Source organism: Colletes gigas, unplaced genomic scaffold (assembly GCF_013123115.1).
Source record: "Colletes gigas isolate AHSC1104 unplaced genomic scaffold, ASM1312311v1 Colletes_gigas_Sc00001, whole genome shotgun sequence".
In the NCBI taxonomy this organism is placed as follows: Eukaryota; Metazoa; Arthropoda; class Insecta; order Hymenoptera; family Colletidae; genus Colletes; species Colletes gigas.
Genome location: NW_025106630.1, coordinates 10,907,759 through 10,926,264, shown reverse-complemented (window position 1 = coordinate 10,926,264; position 18,506 = coordinate 10,907,759). Strand labels below are relative to the sequence as shown.

Sequence of the window (18,506 nt, the reverse complement as noted above, 5' to 3'; positions counted from 1 at the left end):
CCATATACGTCGAGGGCCATCGTACCTTATCGAAGGTCCTTCGGGCTTCTTTTTCCGCGTCGCTCGGCTTCCAGGGGGAATCCCAATTTACCGGTATTCAAAACGGGTAATAACTCCCGCGAGCGACGCGGTTTTTTTATCGTGCCGCGGGATTGGCCGATCGGGCCGCCATACATATATGTATGCGAGGTCCTGGCCTTGCAGGTTCGAGCCCGCCGGACTCCTACAGCCATTTTTACGCCAACCCGGGCTACGGCTGCACCCCCGTAAGACCTCGGAATTTATTTTACCGCGAGCGTGTACCTTCCACCGTGGACGTGAGCGCCGGTAAACGAGAGAAACCGGGGAAATCCAGGGTATAGAAAATTTATCGGCCACGAAACTTCTCGGCTGCATTCACTCGACGCGCTGGAATCTCTATTTCTTGGACACCCGGCCAGAAACAACGATCGTTCGTGACGAACGAAACGGTGGATCTCTGAGGAAACCCCTCTGCATCATACCATAATTTGCTCGAGCAATCGCCCATCCAATTTATTTTAAATATTTTACCTATACCAATATATTGACCTATACCCTGTGTATCACACCTCTCGATAGAATTTAGTTTGGATATCTTAGATCTACGAGTCCCGTTTATTCTTTGAATCGTCGATATTTTAATAGCGAGCAATCTCTCGAGGAAAGATTTTTCCTCCCTCGCGCAAAGACAAAGTTCCACGACGAGGAGTAGAAATGAATCTAACCCAGATCTACTAAGTACGGCCCTGAAGCAAACAGGCAGCTTGACAATGGAGAAAAGCCCATTGTCGGCGTGTACCCAACAAGAGGATCGCATAACAGACCGCTCCAGGGGGCCTCGAGAAAGTCATTATATTTGTTCCATGGACTATGGCTGACTGGCTCAACGATACAATCATAAAACGTCATCCTGACGAGTTGGTCAGCCCTTAGGATCGGTCATTCCAATCAACGAAAACGTAAACCTTCCAAATACTCTCTGGTTCCTTCAAGAAATCGAGAGTCCAATCGTTTCCAGGATCAATGAACTCTTTCTCCTCATAAACAAGTATAATTTACGCGTAAAGGTGTTGTTAAAGGACACGTAGAGTTAATTAATTTTCACGTCGCGAATAAAGTAACATTTCTGGAGAGGATTCCTCGGTGTAGCACGTGAAAGATTCGAAGTTTTCTCGTTTCTGTCGCCCCCTATTGATCCCGAGCATACGCGATTCCCAGTCGAAAGTTTTATTAGAAATGTCTCGGAGACACTCGTAGCTTCCGAGCACACAATTATTTCGCGGATAGATTTTTTTCGACCAGTCCACGGAATCGAATCGTGGGAATAAAGTTCCCCGCGAAATCGATGGAAACGTAGATTGGATTCATGACCAGACGCTGATTTTTCCCTGCTGCTTTGGAAAGGAGCTCATTAAAGGTAAAAGTCCTGTTTCCAGGCGCCATGCTTTGCGGTCGTTTCTTATTTCGTCGTGATTAGGGGGAATATTGGCAATCGCGTCGCGAAAATGCGTATCGGAGATTGAATTTGGAGAACGCGAAAATTGCTTCGTCAAAATCGGTCGAGTTTCTCGATCGAGCTTCCTTCCACCGGGACACGAGCCATGCAAATATAAACGAGTTCCCGCAAGAAAGAACAGATCGTTCCAAAATTAGATCGATCGAGAATATTAAAAAACAAGCATCGACGTGCTCGTTTAAAAAAAAAATAACAGAATATCAATAAGTACAACGTGCAAAGGTTCAACAGTTATCGCGCGTGTGTGCCGGGTATATTAAATTGCTGGGTCAGCTTGATTGACGAGCCAACCAGCAATGCACAAAAAGCCAATTTATTTCGAAACCTTTCTCGCTCGATGTTGCGATCCCCCGAACAGAATTATATTTATTTTTAATTCGTTGGACGGGGGTTTCGAGGGATCAAAACTATTAATTATTACCGTGGTCTCGAACAGTAGGCTAGGAAGAAAACGTTTCTTCGTCGTGAAAAGTACGGAGGATTTATTTCGATCGGGCACGTGATGCAATAGAGGGTCGAAAACAAAACGTAGGTCATATATCATAGATCGTTACGTTACGTACGGTAGGTAGGGGGCTGGAAGGGTCCAATTATCGGACGTCATCGAACGTAGCTGGTCCTCTCGCGTGCCGTCAATCTCTCACTGTAATACGAGCGACGTAACGAGCGGAAAGGGCAAAAGGACCAGCGGTTTGAAACCCTGGCGAATCGACTGGCGAGCATTCGGGGCGTGGGTGGGGAGGGGAGTTTCGTCGAACGGACGTCGACCGCCAATACGACCGCAACGACGTCGAGGAGGACGACGTCGACGACAATAGCCTCGTGCTCGATGAAGCAACGGTGACAGCGATGGCGAGCCCGACGCCGACAGTGACGGCAACGACAATGTCGATGACGGTCATCACCGGGGCGCCATCTCCTGTGAATGGCCAGCCGGGCGCTACCCTCGCCGAAATTGATTTCGTCGCTCGATAGACGATAGTCGATCGGATTACACGGGGTCGGTGGAATTTCGTCGGTTTCCTTCGGGGTGGAAAGTACAGAGCCGCGCCCCGTTCCCCTTACCTTCGTGTGTGTCATTATCGGATCGAGGGGGACGTATTCCTCGATCGTTTCATAAAGCGCAAGGAAATCGCCATCTTTCGCTAAATTAAACGATCCTGGAAAGAACATCCCCTCTAAAACGATTTCTCGCGTTTTTTAACTATTTGGTATTAACCCTTTGCACTCCGAATTATATTTCAATTTTGTTACCAGCAGCTCGCAAACGCCACGGAATAATAAAAACGAAACACATTGCGAATCAAAGAACGAAATATAATTTGCGGAAACAAAAGATAAATATTTATTCTTGCGGACGCGCAGTTAAACAGCCGTTATAACCATAACCCAGTGAAACGTTATAGCTTTTCGTAAGATTAAAAAACGGTCGAGCAGGAGATATGATTCCATTTTGAAAATTGCGTTATCCCGAGCGTCCCTTTGACCGTGGTCGTTTTCAATATTTCTGGTTTACCATGATTCCTTCTTTTTCCCCCGGGGGATCAATTTTGATCATACAGTAGACAACGGCCGCGTCGCGTTCACGCATCGCGGTCGAAACGTATCGAATTTCGATAACCCTTTAAACGTCTATTATAAATTCGAAAAAAAATACTCCCGCGCTTCAAGGTCATCCGAGAATTTAATCGCTATCTTTCCATTTGTCTGGGTCGAAGAATGGGGACCGAAATAAATAGACAATAATCGTCGCGAGCGTCCCTCGAACCGTGGCGTTTTCATGCTCGAGAGCCAACGAATGGCGTCGATCGCTACCTGGTCTATTATTCTTCCAGAGTGTCTCCATTTATGCGGATCGCTCGATACGTCCGAGCGGCGAAAAGTATTCAAGGCTGACGGCTGCTCGATGGTATCGGACATCGAGTAATTTCAATACCGCGAGAGCTTATTACCGTGCACCCATTACCGGGGCTGCCATTATCGGACACTCTGCGCAATATCCGGCAGCGATAATTATAGATACATCAGATATTCGTAGCGAACAATGCGACACGGACGTACGAGTTATCGGCTGCCGTGCCCGGAACAACGTGGCTAGAGATCCGCAGTAGTATTGCACCGCCTCTAGTCAGACTTGCGACAAACCCTGGGATCACTCCTAAGACTTTCTAACTCCATCCACATCTTTATTAAATAGTTACTCTTGTATTCGTGCATTGTAATGGTGATTCGCTATAAGTAAACTTTTGTTGTTTCTATTCTCATCAAATATGTTGCTTATTATTTTTTTTTTTCTACGGTACTAACAAACAGGTACTACCAAATTACTATTAAAGTGATAGAGAAGTATAATATCGACAGCAGAAAACAGTACTGTCAACTATAACGTGTTTCGAAACAAGTCAACCCTATTCTGCACTGGTCTACGACTAAAGAAATTTCCAAGCCCCCACTTGTTCCATTCTTTTTCGAGAAAAAAAGCTAGCAATGCTTTGAAATCGAGGCTGTAGCTATAATTTGTAGCGACGCGGGGCGGTATCGGGGGTCAGCCTCGTTACAGCGATAAACGGTGACGCGTGTCTTTATTGGGATTTTTATTCGAGTCATAATCCGTGTGATTATCGGCGGTCCCGGCGCTTGGAATGCCATAAGCCAACGGTGGTTTATCGCGATCGGTCGCGCAACGTTTCGCGATCAAAGATTAACGAGCCGCTATCGACGCCGTGGCATTTTATTTTGGTCGCGTGCTCGGGTCTGTTTGTTCCTCCACCCCCCGCCCGCCGAAACGATCGACTTTTCCTGGTTTGAAAAGCGACGCCAATCGCATTAGCGGCCGTCAACCGTGCCCGTCGTCTCGAAAGTATCACCTCTCGTTTGGTAATGGATTATAGTTGGTCGCGCGACAGCAGCGGCCGCGGGAACAGATACGAGATAAACACGTGTAACTCCTCTTTCGATACCGGGCGACATTCTTCTTCCTGCATCGGGGACGACAGCCCATCGCCTTAATGCTTCGTCAAGTTCCAGCGTCTTTGGATTTATCGCGGACGGCGGGAATCGTTCGATGAGAAACTTTTTATCGTACGAAAACAAATGGAAACTGTATTAACTTTAAGTCTTCCTTAAAGTAGCTATTGTTCACAGACTCGAAATCGATCAACTTCCATTCGAAATATTGCTTTCGACTGATATAAAATAAAACACAAAATATTTGAGATATCTCAGGTTTCTTTATTTTAATATAAAGTCCACTTTGTAACATTAATCGTCAAATTCGAATGACCGCCTTTTTTCACGAGCACAACTCATTTTGCTCACTTTTCGACACGTAAAATATAACAAAGAACAATTAGACCATTTGACACGCAATTTGAATAACCCCATATTACCCAACTAATATACAAAATTAAAAACATGATAATTGGATGGTCGAAAGACACTACGCAAAGTCCCAACGTTTTACCAGCAATGCCCAGGCAATAACGCGGTTTGCACCCCCCAGCGTCCAAAACTTTGGACCCAAATTTCTCGAAAACGGATGGTCGTTTCGATAGAATCCTTCAGAGTTCCCCGGGCTACAACTTGCGTGTCTGGTATCGTTCTAAAAGCGATTCCCAAGCTCGTACTTTCCCTCTGCCGGCCGTACCAACTCCCCCAGAATTTATCGAATGCGCCCCGAACATGGTCGAGCTTTCCCCGGTTCCTATTTCATCGAACCCACCCCCTAAACGGACAGATATTCCTCGTCCAGCGATACTCCATCCCCCTCCAGCCTCTCTAATTTCAGTTCTCTGCCTTTTGTCGCGGGGCAGCGGCGTCGACGCTATCTTTCCCCTTTTTGGTTTCCAACGCGTCCGCCGGATAAAATTTTCGACGAACGACGGCCCGGGGAATATTCGAGGCTCGCTTTGTCATCGGGGGCTCGCTTTAACACAAAGCCGCCCCGCGGTCGTTGGGAAATGTCGTTAGATACCGCGCGCTACCGCTCGTTACACCAACGACGCACCCCCCTCGAATAATGCTCGACGAACGTAACAATGCGATGAACGATGTTTTTACATCCCGCGATCGGCCGTTTGTTTATCCACGGCCCTTCGCCGCGGCCCTCTTCACGCGTCATCGACTTGTGACGCGAACCGCTCCGAAATAAGCGCGACCGGGATGCCGGAGGACCCGGTTGACCGTGCGCGAAACAGATTTACCGAAATAACGAGAACAATGCGGCCCTTTGTCGGACAGAAATTGCTCGGAATGCATCGGTTCGAGCGTTGTCGCGCGACAAAACGCCCTGGACATCTCCGCGCGCCGTTAAACGGAGACAACACGCGTTTTTTGTTTCCCCTAAAACCCAATATTTTACTCGACCGTCCAATGATCCCGCGATAATTATTATTGGGACCATTTTTTTAGGGTAGACTTCACGAAAGCCCTCGATACCGAAATCAGCAGACGTGTATATATGTAGCAATATCGATTTACGAATTACATCTGGGGGTAATATACCTCTATTATGAAATTATTTTTTAGTGTTCCAAACACATCCAAACAGTTTCGTCGAATGAATATTGCATCAACCCCTTGACGTACGATGTAATGCAATTTTTCAAAAGTGTACTATTTAATTTTGTTTCAATCTGTTCGTGCAAGGAATGACCACGAAAAAGAATAGCTCGTGAATGTAAAAATGTGTTGATTTTAATATATAAGATAACCAGTAGCCTCATGATTATAAAACTTGACGTCAAGAATTGTAACGAGTCAAGGACCATGACACGTGTGTTTTTTTTACAAATAGAGGTATAAGCCTGTAGAAAATGGCGTCCAGCCCGGCGAGAGCCCTCTGAAAGATGGAAAAGGGTTCCAATAAATCTAACGAGACGCCGCGAACGATTGCAAATTGGTACAAACGAGTGATATTGTTACGGATGGAACAAGAGAACGGGATCATGGTAATAAGTAGCGGAAGAGTGGAAAGAGTCCATTATGTATCGCACGAATATTCATCTTGAAAGTTAACGAACAGGAAAACTCTTGTACGGGCGGCTCGCCTGGCCGGAAAGGAAATATCCTGTCCTCTTTTTTCGCGCGACCCCGGGTATTTCGCTTTCTCTTATTGTTATTATTTTTAGTCGCTCGAACGGTCGCAAAGCGTGTCATTAACATAACTTTTTCCCCCCGGACGCTCGGGACAAGTTGAGACAGCGCGACGGTTGTTCCGCTTCGAGCGGGATTTTTATACCATGGGCGAGAATAATGCAGGATAATGGATCGTCCAGGTTGAACGTTTCCGAGATATTTCGTGGACAATAAACTTTTTAAACTATGGATCGCCAGGCGGAAACGTTATTCTCGATAATTAAAGCGCGGTCAAATGATTTCCTCGTTCGATGCGGAGGTATTCCGTTTTAATAATGTTTTTTCATGGGGAACAGCTTGAACGGGAGGTTGTAAGGAACTTCGTTGCAAGGATACGTGGCGCACGAGAAACTTCTTTTTTTTTATTTCCACCGTGTATGTTCAGGAACACGTACCGTGCTTACATCTCGGCTTAAACCCATATTTGAATTTGCCCCATGAAAAGGAGGAATAAAAATATAACGAAGGCACGGAACAACTCGCGGGGATATTGCGCTCTCTGCGTTTCATAAAAATTACTCCGATCTTACTAAACGAATTTTGAAAAAGTTCATATCGCGGGATCAATCTAATAAAGGCTGTCTCGAGAATTTTTGTTCCTCTAAAAAATACTAATATTTCCAGCCGGATTCGACGGATCGAAAGTCGCCCGGGAAAAAGTCCGGCTCGCCCTCCCGTTGGATGTATTTTCGCGGTCGCCGGAATAATGAAATTCCGCGGAAAGGAGGCGCGGATCGCGATTACACGACCCGCGACGAAACTGCGATTTGTCGGGCGGCGATATTAACGACCGCGACGGAATTTTCGTTATCGATTCCGCCGTACGCGCGAGCAGTTGACGCCGCGTTTACATATTTCACGGGAAATTGTACGCGGGGTCGCGTTCGTTTGTTCGACTTGTCCCGGAACGGCGGGCAAGGAGCCCTTTCGAAGTTCATTGTTTAACCAACCGTCGCGGCGCACGGAGTTTGAAGCAGCCTTCGGGGAGAGATTATGGCAGATAACCCGCTTCGCGCCCCCTCGTAAACTCGATGCTGGTACCCTGGAAATTTATGACTCGCGACTGTTCCTATAACAACTGGTAATTAGAAAATCGGGAAAGAAATTTGGCGAGTCAAAAGTGGAACTGAAGAAATCTTAACCAGGATGCTGACGTTTGATAAAACAATTTACATCGAAAGTTAGAGGATTGTTGATTTATAATGAGTTCGCGATTTATTAATAGCAATGTTGAGCGTGTCGTCTTCTCCTGATATAGGATGAACAATTAATCGCGTCACGTCTAAAACAGGATCTGCTGGATATACCGAACCGACGTCCAACTAGCACAGTAATTTCCAAAGTGGTTAACTTCACTCCCACCCTGAGAACGCTGGATTAAAATCTATTTATACTACTGTTTCAACCCCATTTTTATCATCTTTCGTGACTATTTATGATCGAGGAGGACTCGTTGTTCGACAGATCTATCGTTGCTGGAGGACCTGTGGATTTAACCATAAAATAAACTTGTTTACTACATTTGAGACGCTACGAACACATCAAAGAACCATTGAACATCTCAGACACTTAAAAACCATCGAATTAACCCAACCTGTTGTGATCCACCAGCATCTTTAAATTCCCCCGCGAGCAAAAATGTTATTAGACGATCGACGGCTACGGGGAGCCATGAATTATCGATTCCTCGCGAGGCGTGCACGCTCGATTGGGCTCCGGCAACGTTTTTTCTCCGCCCTCGAAAGTCGAGCCGACGTGCCCGATCGATCCATCGCGGGGAAAATCTCGCGAGCCCCGACGACTGGCTTCGCCTTTGACCGGGTAATAAGAAAAATAATAGAACGCGCGATCGAAGCAAAATATCCGCGATACCCGTGCCCCGTCGCCGCAACGCTCCACCTCGACCCCCGACCCCTCGGGGGAAAAATATCTGCGATAAAAGCGCCGAGTCTCGCTGCAGCCCGGTAAATCACCCCCTCTGACAACTGATGTTTTCATCGTTCCTCGAATGACAACGCTCGAGGATAGATTAATCACTCGTCGACGGTGCGGGGATTGGGATTGTCGCGTTAGAATGAATTTTTTCCCTAAAATATGTGCCCCGTGTAAGTGTTATAAAGTTCGTTTATTGGCCGACCCCCGCGAACCCCCATCGCCGTCGTTACGCCGGTCGACCTTTGCGCGATAAGTCATCGCTTGACAAGTAATATTTTTATCGTTTCTGAAAGTGACATTGCTCGAAGGAAGATTAATCGTCGGGGGTTGGTACGGTATGCGGGTGATTGTTATCGATGGAAACACACCGGGGACCCGAAATCGCGGCCATATTCCAGGGAACGTCTCGCCTCGAGCAACAAGAAATCCTACGCTCCGAAATCACGCTGTATTTCTGCTATAATCCCCGTGTCAATGACCCCCCCTTCTGATCCAAATTTCAAAGAATCGTCGGCTCCAAAACGATCCGCTCAGTGGACTTTTCCTTCTGTTTCAGGGGCGTTTTACAGCAAGGAAGGAAGAATTACGAGGCAGCCATTCTGAGTTATCAGCGAGCTATCTATTTCCGACCTTCGCTGGCTCGTAAGTATTTTCATTATTCCTAGAAATTCTCTCAGATACTCTGTTCGATTTTTTCGAGCGTCTCGCGGTGAATGAATCCAGCGCGATTCGTTGGGGGGTTTCAACGAAACCGATGAAATATATTACAAGCACGCAATGGAACTTGACGGATGGAATCGCGGGGATATGAATCAATTTATCGCCCCCGGGTCTCCGGAGGAGATTCATTGTTTTTAGAGGATTTCGCTCGAAGCTGCTTTGTCTGAGCTTCGTCGTTAAAGTTTAAACTCTGATTTATCATTCGTGGATCAGGATGCATTGGCTATTACCAGACTTTAAAAGGCGGTGTGTCCGAAGTTCACTGAAAAATATCACGTTTCTTCGTTCGATTCTTTCCACTCGTAATGCCGTATAAGTAATGTAATATGCAACCAGCATTTACACAAAATCAAAGGAAATTAATAACCTTTGAACTATCAAGTTAGAAAGAATCGAAGGTTGAAATTCATCGACGATTCCTACGATTTTTAATTCGATAAAAATCCCCTGCGTTCTCGAAATTCACGATATATCCGGGAGATGAATTACAGATAGTCGGAAGAGTCGAATGGTGAAATGAATTTCGAGAACGGAACAAGTGGATCGCTCCTCGATGTTTCTCCTTTTTCCACTCGAAGGGACAACCTATCGAGCCCCATGGAGTCTGTGAAAACTGCTCGCCCGAGTCGGTCGTTTACGTTTCACGGGGGAGGAGGGGGGCAGGGGGGGAGGGCCACTTCCGTTTTTCACCTCTTATCGCGACTATCAAACGAGTCTATCGACCCGTGAAACGAAACACGCAAGGAGACAATCTTTTAACCCAAAGAGCCAATTGACGGGCGCGTTAATTCGACGAGCGTAATGACCAAGTAATTGGTGTAGAAATATTACACGCACGAGGGAGCAAAAACGATCGAGGCCGCGAAAAATGTGTCGGATAAAATAGGCCCGCGTTGCGGATAAAGGTTCCAACGACCGTTGACCGCCATTAGAAAACGGTTCGTTGGCTCCAGACTCGAATCCGTATCCCTGTACCAAAGTTACGGTCTAATAAATTAATAGTTTCCAATATTACGATGGTTATATTTTCGTTTAGTTTCCAGTATGAGGATTGTACGCATTTCAAGCACTTATTTGAGCTTTCGAAAGGCTTATTACGATATAAAATCTCTGAGTTTCATTCCCCAACAACCCACACGCGTGTTCGAAGTCGCATCAACCATCGAATCGAAGAGAATAGGAGTCGAATCAATAGGTAACAGAGCAAAGGTAGCGAAGGTATTCTGTTCTTACGAGGCCACCCTGTACGTCTGAGCCGTATTTGCCGTGTGCCCGGAGAAATATTTACCCCTTGCTCGCCGGTGACCGATATATTGTTTCCAGTTAAGTCGCGGTCGAGAGTTCCCAGCTTTCGTTCGTCCGCCCCCCCCGCAACGTAAATATTATTCCTATTTATTTTCTCTCCGTCGCGGCGGTCCGTCCGCGATTTTTCCGATGCCGTATTAAACCTTTGAAATACCTTCTGGTCTACCTACCGTTTCAAAATTTACGCGGGATCCGAACGGGCGCAGATTCCTCGAATCGATTTCCACGGAGACTTGAGCGAACGAAAAAGCGTCTTTTCCCATCTTCCTCTGCAGTGACAAAAATGTCATTTATTTTTCTTGCTGTTAATTTATCGAAAAATTAATTATTTTAGACGAAAGAAAAGATTTTTAAGTTCATGTAGGTATTCGAAGGTTCAGAGTTGGATAATAAAGGTTCACCTGTGACGTAGAACTCATCAGTATGGACAGAACAGCTTTACCAGCTTGTGTCCTTACGAGTTTAGAGTCCCATTACTTGCACGTTGTGTTGATACATCTGTCTAAGTATCGCCAGTGTATCAGTGCTTTTCTATTATCTGGATAGGAAGACGCTTATCCTGAACGTTCATCTAACAGCGTGGTATCAAAATCTACGAAGCCTTCTTCGATGGTGTACGCTCGAGCAACAAGTGAATTTTCCAAAGAGAAGCCCAGTTGCCATAGGTGCAATAATTGGTCTGATATTTGCTTCTGAATATCCATGAATCCTTGATTTTTGACAAAATAGCGTCCGAAATCGAAACAGCGAGTTTCCTGGCCCCGAGACTCTGCCAGAGTTTCTACCAGGAGATATTTTAGTACTTTCTCGTTTAGCAGCTCCGTTGGAATCCAGCCTCGCAGGTTTCTTTCGCGCGCGCCCGGAGGGATCCCAACGCTATCGGCGGTCAGTTTTTGCCGATTTCCAGGTTCTTTGGCGCAAAATCCACATACACGCGGTAGGCGTGACCGCGACAGAGAGCCTGGGGATCGGTTCGTCTCCTTAACGAGCCACCTTTTGCCCAGGAGAGCGACCGGGCACGAAACCCGCGGCGAATCTCCACGAAGGGAATAAAGTACGCGGAAGGATTCGTAAAAGAACAGAGTCTGTCGTTTGTCATGTGGACCGTACGTACCTCGGACCAGGGAACGGTTCATTATCGAGCAAATGTCCGCCGTGCCGCGTTGGCGATCTTATTTCCCAGGTCTCAACTTTCCAGAGTATTTATTTCAGAATAATTCTAGAACCCCCACATATTTTCCACGAAAATATACATCGTTTGCATTTTGGGACATTAAAATCCTCCAATCCGTTCGGGAGTTATGATGTTTTAAACATAAATATGAAATTTCAGGGAAACATATCAGTCAGACATTATATTTTCGGTAAGGAATTTTTTTCTCGAAATTGGTTAGGATTTTGGGGGTATGTCTGTTCACCAAAACTGATTGTAATTGACCCCCGCAACCGACAATAATTTTTTTAGAATGATTTGAAACTTTTCATTTTCGCCGAAAAATATAGGCACCTACCCCCTGTCGATTTTTCTTAAAAATTCGTTTTCGATTTTTAGCAATTCTGTTTGACGCCCTATGGAAAAGTTGTGTAATACTTTTTTGTAGATACCCATCAGCTCTATTTCAGAAAAAAGTTTCATTGAAATATATTCACTATTGTAGGAGTTGTGGCCGTTTGAAAATTGGACCATTTTTATGGGGTTTTTGTCGTTTTACGGGGTTAAGGAACAACTTTTCGAATATGTTTGGAATTTCTACATATTGTCCATCAAAATACGCGTTGTTTGCCTTTTTAAACATTAAAATAGTCCAATCCGTTCAGGAGTTATGGCGTTTTGAAGATACATATGTTTCAGCGAAACATATCAACGTATGGTCAGACATTATATTTTCGGTAAGGAATTTTTTTCTCGAAAATACGTAGGATTTCGAGGGTATGTGTAATGACCAAAAATGATTGTAATCGACTCTTGCAACCGAAAATAATTTTTTTAGAACGATTTGAAAAATTTAGGCACCTACCCCCTGTCGATTTTTCTTAAAAATTCGTTTTCGATTTTTAGTACTTTTGTTTGACGCCCTATAGAAAAGTTGTCAAATACCTTATTATAGGTACCCATCAGCTCTACTACACAAATAAATTTCAATAAAATACACGCACTATTGTAGGAGTAATGGTCGTTTTAATGTCGGTTTCTCACTTTCTATGATCAAGGAACAACCTATCCAATATCGTTAGAGTCTCTAAATATTAGATATACATTCTCGAGAAATCTGAGACAGGAAACAGAGAGAAGCAAAGCTTGAGCATAATGTGGTAATAAATAAATGGGACAATTTTTCCCCGAAAGCCCCGTTTCGCGACGAAACGCGAGAGAAATTCGATAAGCGGGAAATGGAAGCGTAGCAGGTTCCGGTTGTTCGGGTAATCGGTCCAGGGTTGAAAGATCAGATCCGCGGAGTCCCGGACGCTCGCGTGTTCGGTGCGTTTGTATTCTTGGCACGGCGGGTTGCTTTATATGCACGAACCGGGTCCGCTTATGGATGCAAATGCGTTCCGAGAGCAAAGCGCGGACGCGAAACGCTCTCGACCAGTTCGCGCGGGCAGGTTTCCACGCCGTCCGGAGCATATTTCGCCCGCCGGAATTGCGTTATAATTGTTCCGCGGTAAATTCGCCGTGTAAACAGCATTGATAAAGCGGCTTTTCCCGGCCGCGTGCGTTAAGAATAATGCACGAACGAGCGTAACTCCGGGGATGGCGTGTCGCGGCCAACGTATTTAACGCCGTCGCGAACGATTTATCGCGCTGGAAATTCAGCCACGTCGGGACGAGAGCTCTCGTAATCGTCTTAGAGCGAATACGCATCGCGGATCGATGGATCTTCCGCGGATACACCGCGATATCGGGGATTTGCGTTTCAAAGATGTTCCAAGGAGTGATCTTCACAATTTCATTTCATACGGATGCCTCTCAGCTATTTTCTGAGCTTTTCTTATTGTGCGACACGTTAATAAAACCAGCCATTCTTAGCTCGTATCACCTTATTCTCGATAATATAGAGTATTTAGATAATACTGAATGTAATATATTCTGAAATAATTCCTCGCGAGAATGGAAATTCGCTGAAGCTGCGGGGTGCGTCGGAAACGAGCGTCAGAGAGTCAATCAGAGGCAAAGTCGAGAGTTTGCTGGGGATTAGGGGAGTCGCTGACAGAGATAGAGAGTCAGAGTTAAAGAGTTTAGCGTATTTTAGTAAGTTGTTAAACGCAATTTCCAACTTCCATGCCAGAACGTTCAACCTCCACGCCCATTACTTCTACTATTTCAACCCTGATTGTATTTAAAAAATCTTCCAATAATAACAAATAAATAACAACGTCGGTGGAATGGTGAGCTCCTCTTTAACTCTCGCCGTTGTCCGGGAGACCTGTTACGTTGCAATCGCGAGCATCTCGCGGAAAAAACAAAATTCTCTCGGATCGATCGGTACCCGGGAAAAACGAGGATAACGACGCGCGGAGAGTGGATGGGCGGAGATAAACGTAGGAGGATCGGGAGGGCTTTTCGCGCAACAATCGTACGGCCGTGCATTATGAAGCACGCCTACGGGATGTGTATTAAAAGTTTTCGCCAAGTTTATGAAAGGCGTCCCGCGAACGTAACTTAACCGATCTTCCGTTCGGGGGCTTTGGTCGTGTAATTTTATCGCCGTCGTAAAATTTGTTGCGCGAAAGCCCTCTGACTCCTATCTCTCTCGCTCTCTCTCATTTCTCCTCTCTCTGGCGTCAGACGAGTATGGAAAGTTTGCGTTTTAAGCTGTACCGTGCAAAGAGACATCGGTAAACTTCGTTACCGGGGATGCTTCTATCGATGCTATCGACGTTCACCTTTGTTTTCCCATCCGGGGTTACTCCTTTTTCACCGTTCCAGCAATTTTTTCGCTTTATTTCGCCACGTTTCGTTCCACCCCTGTCGCGAGACACTCGCAGGACAGTTCTAATCCCGGCCCGTATAAATGGCTCGCGGAACGACGGCGAATTAATTCGACTTCGGGATCGCGCGCCGGATTCGGGAAAATAATCGAGTTTCGATCGACGCCCGGGGTATCCCCGAAACGCGCGAAAACCGAGGCAATTAATTTATCGATACTACGAAACGCGGACGCAATTAAGGATTTAAATCTAGGCTCGTTAACGTCGACTTATATCCACGGGGATTCCTCGCGTTTCTTTCAACCGTCTCTATTAAAGGTGAAAACACAAGAATGAGAATTTCAATAGCGGCTGCATGTTTCTGATGATACGAAACTATATTGGAAATTCCAGCGTTCCTCCGTAGCGATTCTATTCCCATTTTCTGCGACGAATCAAACGCGACGGACAATCTTTGGCGACTCAGAACGAAACCGACGAACGGAAGCTTTGATCCTGGAAATCGGAAAGTGTAGTCGGAGATTAGTAGAGAATTCCCCGCTGGTGAAGTTCCATAATAGACAATAAGTAAATTGCTTAAGTAATTGCTCTCGTCTGGTGTTGTGCTCGCAGCGGGGCCGAGGAGCCACTTAAATAATACATTTACGAATTTTGAATAATATTCCGTAGACGGCTAAATGCTAGGAGACGCGGGAATTTGTGCGCGCTGAATGTAAATGAAAGCGAAATAGACGTCAATTAATACGAAGGTAGCGCGCGTTTCCGGGCGTAATTAGCGCCCGCGTCCGGCGGCGAAGATTACACGAAATTCTATCGAAATTACACCTGCAAAAATTTGGGGAAGATCATCCCCAATTCTAAAATCAGGTGTAATCCTTGTATTTTAGAAATTGTTATGGACTAATGCATACACCTGATTGGGTAACAAAATCCTCAGGTTACGGGTTTAGTGAAATTTTAGAGATTCTAAAGAATTTGTAATCTAGCCAACTCTTTTAAGTTATCCTCTGATGGTTTTAAGGCGGAGGCAATCTTCGTAAAGAGTGTTTAAAGGATAGAATTTCTGATAATTTCAAGCTCGTCACTTTCTCGAGAATTTATATTTTGGAAACTAACACGAATTAAAAACTGCACGCGTACCAAAGAGACGTATCGAAATAGCGTGGGTCGCATAGCCCTTAAAACCAACTCTGACAAATGTTCTCCCGAGGCGAATGTAAACGGGCTAACGAGGTCGAACGTTGCGAGCATAAATCAGCCGCGGAAAAAGGACGGGTCCAGGTGTCGAATTACGATTCACGGTTCTATCGGGAGCACGGTGAAACAAAGGGAAAAACGCGGCGGAGAGCGTAGCCCCGGCGGGGCTCTCATCCGATGGAGATGAGCAAAGCATTGACATTTTCCGCGGGCTCTAACACGGGAAACGTGAGTAGACCCGCGAGACCGATGGAAACGAGTGGCCCCTTTCAGCTACCTTTAATTATAATCCGGGGCTTTAAATTGCTCGCGAGAAGTGGGAACGACTTTCGATTGTTGCCGCGGGGAGACCGGCGGTCGCGGACAGGGGGTGGCGGGGGAACCGACGGAGGAAAAGGAAGAAAAGGGAACCGGACGGTCGAGGGCCCTTTGTAGCAATTTTCGCGCCTCCTGCGTGGAAAAATTCGAAGCGGAAAAAGAAAAAGTCTTTCTGCCCCGGAGGAACTTTGTTCCCGCAACGGGGCGCCACAATTAAACCAGACGCGCGCGTTGAAATCGTTACGCGCGCGTTGGAAGCCAGCTTAACCGTGAAGCCGGAGCCCACGTAACCGGCTAATGTGGCTCGAGCACTTTCATCGATAATCACCAACCCGGTGACAAACGCTCCAAGTGGTCGCCAAGTGTTTGGGGTAGAAAACGCGCGACGACGAGCTAACGCGCGCTCACTATTAATAAAAGACTCTCCGGATCGCTCCACGCTCGCGGCTCTGCGCTGCCCGCGGAATATTAGATAGTGGAATATTTATTACGCCAGGGAAGAAGCGTGGATAGCGACCACGAGAACAAACTAATAATTAAAATTAAAATCATGCAATGGTGGCACGAAGCTTTGAGCGGCTTCGTGATTCGTTGTATGTGGTGGTCCCTCGATGATGTTTGCTATTCTTTCATGAAATTTTTGTGAAATATTATCTTGGTCGCGTTGCTGAGCTTCTCACAATGGAAACGATACCAAAGAAGACTAGTTAAATAAAGCACAGTAGTCCTGGACTATCAAACATCCCTATTTCAAAAATTCGACGTCCAAAATAGAGATTGTCTGGCTCGATGGAGATTCGTAGGCCTAGAAATTCCAAGGGGGTTAAAATTGTCTAAGAACGGAGTACTAAACAAGCGGAGAACGATGGAGAACAGAGTACAGTGTTCCAGGGAACGTTGAATTACGTCTCGGATTCCCTTATCGCCGTAAAATACGCTTAAAATTCAAACGCGCCCCTCGACGCGCAATTTCGAGGCATTTTGAACTCTAATCGAAAGGTTGAAAGCGAAAGGCCGGGGAAGTCGTCAGCGGGATTCCGCGCTCTGCGGCTCGAGCACGCGCACTGCTTGAGCTAATGACGTTTAGCGCGACGCCGAAGAGCCAGGGAACCCGGGGAACAACGCGCGCTAAAGAGAGCGAGACCCGTTTGCTACGAGTGTCGTTTCTAATTAAATAATCCGAGGGAAATTACGGGAGGTTCGACCAACCGGCTGGATACGCTAGCTCGAATGCACCTAATGGTCCGGGAGGAGCCTGCCCTTTGCAATTAATCTAGTTAAGAGCGAATACGACAACCGTGGATTCCCCGTCTGTCTAAGAGCGAGACTGACGCGAGCGTGCAAACTAATACACATACATCGATGCTGGAGGGACGGAAGGGTTCCAGGAATTTCTAATAACGACTACCAGGGCTGGGACTCCCGAGTGGCTGGTTAATCCGCCCGCGACTCCCGCCGCCCACCCCCTCGCGTCATTATTCCTAACGGAAAACGGTCCTTGTTTTGCGCTTGATTGTTAAGAGGTCGTAATTAACACCTATCGGTCGTTTTATGCCCGCTCAGCCGCCTCGTGCCTCCACCTATCCCGCGCTTACCGAGCTCGTTTCAACCGGGAATCGACGATATTGCCCTCCTTCGAAAATTACCTGGATTCGTCGAGCTAATTGCTCCAGAATTCCGATTATCGTACGATTTACTACGTTACGAATCCCCAATATTAAATCTCGTTGGTTGGCCATCGAAAACGTATAAAATATTCACCCAACATCAACGAAAGATAAAAGCGGACGCAAAGATTTTCCCGGCCCTTCGAGAGTAAACAATCGCGCGCGTATCTGGCGCGGACGTTTCTAAATAACGAGTAGCGTGGCGGCTATCAGCCCGCTGTAAATAGCGGAGGTAAAGTTACTCAGGAGTTACTTAAACCCCTTTCCAGGGTTGGGTGGCCCAGTTCCACAACGGCGCCGATGACCCCTCAAAGCCGAAGTTGCTCGATTTAATCATCGTTGTTCGGCAAGATCGCGAAGAACCAGGCTCTGGGTAAAGACCCCGAGAGCAACCAGGGTTTCTTACTTACGTTCGGGCAGCCGTCGGCTGTGTGCAGACACGAGACGTCGGGGGTGTACACTTGGCGAGCGCTCGCCGACACGTCTGTTTGTTCGTCGGTTCTGCCGCTTCCCGTTGGAAGTTGCTTGCTTTAATTGAGTCACTTGTGTATCGCGCAAGGCGTTTTACGTACGCAGCCCCCGAACCCGGGGGTGGTCTAGAAAGTTTCTGTCGCGCTAAGTCTCCGGCCCGGAGGCGTTTCCTGCCGCGAGACACCGCGGTTCAAAGGGACGACGACTGCCTCGGCTCTGTTATTTTTTACCCCTCCGTCCACCTTGCAAACTTTACCCCCCTACCCCTTTCGAACTGGGTACTAGTAGAA

General features: G+C 46.5%; 1 protein-coding gene across 1 annotated transcript in view; it reads left to right on the top strand.

The window, feature by feature from the left end:
- Window positions 1-18,506, top strand: part of LOC122396904 (protein O-mannosyl-transferase TMTC2-like) — a 255,212-nt gene that overhangs the window by 174,106 nt on the left and 62,600 nt on the right. Inside the window, exon 6 of the mRNA XM_043395708.1 lies at window positions 9,165-9,250. Coding sequence (XP_043251643.1) covers window positions 9,165-9,250 — 86 coding nt within the window. The remainder of the gene's footprint in view (window positions 1-9,164; window positions 9,251-18,506) is intronic.